The sequence below is a fragment of the Cebus imitator genome, unplaced genomic scaffold, assembly GCF_001604975.1.
Source record: "Cebus imitator isolate Cc_AM_T3 unplaced genomic scaffold, Cebus_imitator-1.0 Scaffold102, whole genome shotgun sequence".
Lineage (NCBI taxonomy): Eukaryota > Metazoa > Chordata > Mammalia > Primates > Cebidae > Cebus > Cebus imitator.
The window spans coordinates 2,247,608-2,253,635 of record NW_016107417.1 but is presented as its reverse complement, the minus strand read 5'-3'; the positions used below and the strand labels follow the sequence as shown (position 1 = coordinate 2,253,635).

Genomic DNA, 6,028 nt, shown 5'->3' with positions numbered 1-6,028 from the left:
CGTGATCCACCCGCCTCAGCCTCCCAAAGTGCTGGGATTACAGGCTTGAGCCACCGCACCCGGCTGTGTTCATTCATTCATTTTTTGAGTTAAGGTCTGGCTCTGTTGCCCAGGCTGGAGTGCAGTGTCTGCCCAGCCACCTCACTTTCTTTAGTATTAGCATTTAGGATGTGACTTGGAGATGCTTTTCCTCACATGGAACTGCTGAATGGCCCTGCTGAATTGACGCCATCCACATGGGCAGACCCCTGGCCATGAGACCCAAATTCGCTCTTAACTATCTGAGCTGACTCTAGAAAGAAACCTGGGAGCCAGTTGAGGGAGGACTGTTTCTCAGTGTTGTGGGAATGTAGAGTAGGTGCTCCATTGTAACAAAATGTAACTATAACTGTGACACTGCCCCAAAAGCAGTAAGCAGAACACCTAACACTGTGAGTATTAATAAATGTGAGTTACCTGATTTACAAAACTTACAGAAAAAAATCGCCTAGGCACTCTGAGCCTCGGTGCCTCATCTATAGGGTACTGGTGTCAGTGTAGGAGCCCATTTGGCTCAAAAGCCAACTGAGTGTTGAGTGTTGGTCTTTATAATATGATGGCCTGAGGCCCCCTGTCTAGGCAAAAAACACATTTGGGACAGGGTAGAGCTTCTGTGTTTAAGTCTTGACTCCACCACTCCACTGACTGTGTGATCTTGGGCATGTTACCACACCTTTGCTTCCTCATCTACATGTTAAAGCTTGTGCCTCCCAAGTTAGTGAGGAGACGGCATGGGATCATGCACATCAGACTCCACGTGGCATGTGCCTGACTGACTGACTGCTTACGGAGCACTGCTCATTGAATACTGTTGCTTTTGTTATAATTCCTTAGTGCCATTTCAGTTTTGGACTCCTAAAACTGATAGAATCTAGATGTCTTTTTAGTGAGTCCTTCAAATTCTGGTTCCCTTGGCCAGGTTTCAGACTCACTTTGCTGGTTCTGTGCTGATATTTCTATTTTGAAGAGTCCCATATGTCTGGATGTGGGTGTGGAACTTTGGAATCCTTTGGTAGGAAAGGTGCTTTGGGAACAGCAGGACAAAGCTGTGCTCTTAAACGGAGAACTTCGGAATGGATTAGGAAAAGACACAGATCGTGCACATGTAGGCAGGCATATACACACCACCTCAGCTTGTGTCCTCTCTTCCCTGGTTTCCTAGCGCTGTTATTTATTTTTCTTAATCTTGCTTTTTGTTCCCCACATTTTAGAGGTTTTAGTTTATCACTAGAACCAGAAAGAATTTCTGCTGATAAAAATTATTTCAGTTGTTGAATTTTCCCAAGACTTGAGCACACAATGGCAACATAATTTGGTTCTCCAAGCTGATAACAATGAGCTCTGACTGCTTCAGCTAGGGCAGCCACAGATACAGACTTCTAGCCACGACAGCCTGCTGCTAAGTCGCTATTTCCACAGCACTATAAATAATGGTGTTAGGGCCTAGTCCATGAAACAATAGCCTACATATTACTCACTCTTGCCGCTTTCTCTCTGACACGTGCCTACACTCTTAGCCTTCAACAGCTGACACTGTCCATGGGCAGTGGTGCAGACTGCTGGGACCTCTAGTGATGCCTCATCCACATCTCATGACACTTGGTCAGACACAGCTGGAGCCCTGCTGGTGTTCCAGCATCCTTGCGGGGGAAAAAGCCCATTAGCGCTTATAGAAGCAGGAACAGAAAGAGAGAAGTTGGGAATTTGTCCCTAGGAGGATTGTCTGGGACATCTGGAAGAGCCAGTAAATATCAGGTGTCCTCTAAGCCCAATCCAAGTTAAAGATATTATCAGGAGATGGATATATGCTAATTACCTTGATTTAATCATTTCGCAGTGTATCCATACATCAGAACAGGTTGTATACCATAAATATATACAATTTTTATTTGTCAATTATACCTTAATAAAGCTGAGGGGAATAAAGATCTTACTAAATTTTGAAACTTTGCCATGGAAGCAGTGCTGTAGCTGTCATAGGGCTTAACAACAAGGCATGCTACTTTAAAACCTCCCGGTGGGCCTCTGTCATCACCTAGTTCATTCTCTTTAAAACATGTTTAATCATTTGTCATATTGAGATCCAAAATGGAGTGAAATTCTCTTTAGTCTCAGGCCTGACCAGAGCATTTCCATGATTCTAGATTCTATTAACATTGGCTGAGGCCAGGGGCAGTGGCTCATGCCTGTAATCCCAGCACTTTGGGAGGCCGGGGTAGGTGATCACTTGAGGTCAGTTCAAGACCAGTATGGTCAATCAACATGGTGAAAGCCTGTCTCTACTAAAAATATAAAAATTAGCCGGGCACGGTGGCTCAAGCCTGTGTAATCCCAGCACTTTGGGAGGCCAAGGCGGGTGGATCACGAGGTCAAGAGATCGAGACCATCCTGGTCAACATGGTGAAACCCCGTCTCTACTAAAATTACGAAACATTAGCTGGGCATGGTGGCGTGTGCCTGTAATCCCAGCTACTCAGGAGGTTGAGGCAGGAGAATGGCCTGAACCCAGGAGGCGGAGGTTGCGGTGAGCCAAGATCGCGCCATTGCATTCCAGCCTGGGTGACAAGAGCGAAACTCCGTCTAAAAAAAAAAAATTAGCCAGGCTTGGCGGCGGACGCTTGTAATCCAGCTAATTTGGAGGCTGAGGCAGGAGAATCACTAGAACCTGGGAGGTGGAAGTTGCAGTGAGCCAAGATTGCACCATTATACACCAGCCTGGGCAATAGAGTGAGACTCTGTCTGAAAAAAAAAAACATTGGCTGATTATATAGACGAGGTTTAAATGAGCTAGTTCTGCAGTCTAGAGGCAACCTATTCGGTGGCTGTGAGCCATTACATAAGCCAAAGTGTCTGAAGATCTGGGGTCCCAGGGTCTGGCTCAGGCATGCTGAGTTAGTCCTGCAGATGCCCTGAAGCAGAGGTTCTCAGCTGGGATGATTTTGCTTCCCAGACATTTGGCAATGATTGGAGACATTTTTGTTTGTCACAAATTAGAGGGTGGGGACTTTCCACTACCAGCACATAGTGAGTAGAGGCCAGGGATGCTGCCAGACATCCCACAGTACACAGGACAGGCCCCCACAACAAAGAATGACCCAGCCCCAAATGTCAGTCATGTCAGGGTGGAGGAACCCTGGTTTAGTGTGACACAGGGAGCCTGCTGTGGTGATCCTTGTTCCATAGTTTGCCAAGTGACCCTGAACTTATTAGCCTGATGCTTCTCAGTATTATATGAATGACTCAGAGAAAGGACTTTGAGTAATTGGGAGGAAGTGGAATATCATTTATATTTTCTGCCTCCTGTGGTTCCCTACAAGAAACAAAAACATTCATTCAGGCCAGATCTTCCCTGCATCTAAGGCCTACAACCCACAAGTCACTGTTGGTGACTTTTAGTTGCTGCCTGCCCAGTGAGAAGCAATATTAACAAGTATGAAAACCTGGTTATCTGTATTTGCAAAGGAATTTTTTTTTTTTTTTGAGATGGAATCTTGCTCTGTTGCCAGGCTGGTAAGATCAAGGCTCACTGCAACCTCTGCCTCCTGGGTTCAAGCAATTCTCCTTCATCAGCCCCCTGAGTAGCTGGGACTACAGGTGCACGCCACCACGCCCAGCTAATTTTTGTATTTTTAGTAGAGATGGGGTTTCACCATGTTGGCTTGGATGGTCTCAATCTCTTGACCTCGTGTTCCGCCCACCTCAGCCTCCAGAAGTGCTGGGATTATAGGCATGAGCCACTGTTCCTGGCCAAAAATTTTTAATATTTATGAGAAATGCTAATAAGAGTTAGCAGAATTAGGAGAATTAATTTATGCCTAAATGGTTTAAAATTGGGTGTCTTTCTGCTTAGTATATCCCGTAGGAGGGTTTTCTGGATATTCCCACCAGGCAAAAAGCATTTGGCTACTATGGATGTCTTTAGTCTCAAAATCAAAGACCTGAACCTAGCATACTCCTTCCACTACCAAGCAAAGGAGACCTCCCTTCTATGTCCTTCCTGGGCAGGGGTATTCACTGGATCCAGGGTCAAAGATTTCATGGATGCAATAGCAAAGCCATCGAAATTTTGAGCTTCTCTTCCCTAGTGACATCTCATGGGAGTCAGAATTTCTGGGTTGCGAATCTCCCTGTGTTATTGACTTAGTGATGATAAAGATAACTGATCTTTCCAAAACTTAGTTTTCACAAAAAATGTACCTCCCATGGCATAAGATAAAAGTCCTAAAGATTTTATGAGGTTGGATATTACATGAAAGTATTTTAAGCTTCATAGGGACCTAGTAAAACAAATTAGAGTGGTAGTTATTTGGATCAGTGATAACTAATTCTTATAATTTTTGCAGATGGAATTGGCTGCTCTAGAAAAAGTCAAATCTACTTGGATTAAAAACCAAGATGACAGCTTGACTGAAACAGACACTCTGGTATGTATGGGTCAGTTTCCTGTTTCAGCTGTTTCAAATAGTGTTTGTCCCTTTAGAAACAAAGACAGAAGGACCCTCAGGATCACCCTAGAAATTTCACCTAAATCTACAGGCTTATGAATGTCCTGTACTCTCTTTCTCCTGAAATCTTTACCTGTGGAATGTAACCTGCCCTAGACACCAGTTTGCTCCCAAAATTAGTATAGCAGAAATGTCCTCATTCTGCCCTTTAATAAGAGCTGACCAAATGCTAGTTGAGGAAACTTCTCACCATCCGTCACCAACATCTTCCCTGGAAAATTGTCCCTTCATCCTTTGATGTTGCTTTTTCAGCGGCCAGGCGACCCACAGCATTCAGTCTCTGAGGGGCACTGGTCCGTGTTCCTAGAGGTGCTGGAGCTGCCCAGGACCACAGGCCTAAGCCCCAGTGAAGTGAAATAGAGTTGGTTAGGTTGCCCAGTTTTTTTACAGGTTGAATTGCACCCACTTTTACTGTGTACCTGCTTGTGCTGGGCACTGAAGATGCAAAGATGAGTGTGCCACAGTTTACATCCCCTGTACCTCCTTGGGACTCTGGAGAGGCCCAGGGAGGTACAGGGGACACAGACTGGGGAAGTGATGTCTGAGCTGGGCTTTGCAGGTTACACCAAAGTTCATCCCATGCCCAGAGGCAGGACCCTTGAGGGGAGGGAGCAGAGAACTTTACAGAATCCCATCTAAGGATGAGCCTAACGGTGAGACCTTCGGGGGCATTGAATAGAATCTGTGAAAGAATTATTTTAGGCTTGTGTTTTCTATAGTAATTAAGATTACATTAAAGATCTCATATATTTAGGCTTGATTCAAGATTAATTTGAAACTCACTACCCTAACTTACAGTTTCCAGTTCACCAGTAATCTGAATAATCCAGCTTCCACTGTGGCCCCACTGGTGGTCTGTACTGCATGTGGCAAATACACTGTGGCCTTTTCCTTTTTTAGAGACAGGGTTTCACCATGTTGGCCAGGAAGGTTTTGATCTCTTGACCTTGTGATCCGCCCGCCTCGGCCTCCCAAAGTGCTGGGATTACAGGCATGAGCCACCGCTCCCGGCCCCACTGTGGCCTTTTCAAAATGAAATTTCAATTGTGTCACTTCCCGATTAAAACTCTTCAGTGACTGGCCAAATCTCAGCAATTTAGTGTTGAGTAAAAGAAGCTGAATGCCAAAAAATGCATGCCGTAGGATTCCAGTTCTGTGAAACTCACAGGCAAAACTAATCCATGAGGTAGATGTCAGCATACCTGTTACCCAGGGACAGGGAGGGGCATAGGGAGCCCTCAGGAGTCCTGGAATGTTCTGTCTTGATCTGGTTAATGGTCACCTGGGGGCATATTTGCATAGAAATTCAAGTTGACTATTTTAGATTTATACTCCTTGTAGAAGTTATGCCCTGGCTGGGCATGGTCGCTCAAGCCTGTAATCCTAGCACTTTGGGAGGCCAAGTCGGGCGGATCACAAGGTCAAGAGATCGAGACCATCCTGGCCAATATGGTGAAACCCCGTCTCTACTAAAAATACAAAAA

General features: G+C 45.2%; 1 protein-coding gene across 1 annotated transcript in view; it reads left to right on the top strand.

Annotated features, from left to right (window-relative positions):
• PACS1 (phosphofurin acidic cluster sorting protein 1) overlaps positions 1-6,028 on the top strand; it is a 186,529-nt gene that overhangs the window by 164,212 nt on the left and 16,289 nt on the right. Inside the window, exon 11 of the mRNA XM_017537094.2 lies at positions 4,383-4,463. Within this exon, the coding sequence (XP_017392583.1) occupies positions 4,383-4,463 (81 nt within the window). The remainder of the gene's footprint in view (positions 1-4,382; positions 4,464-6,028) is intronic.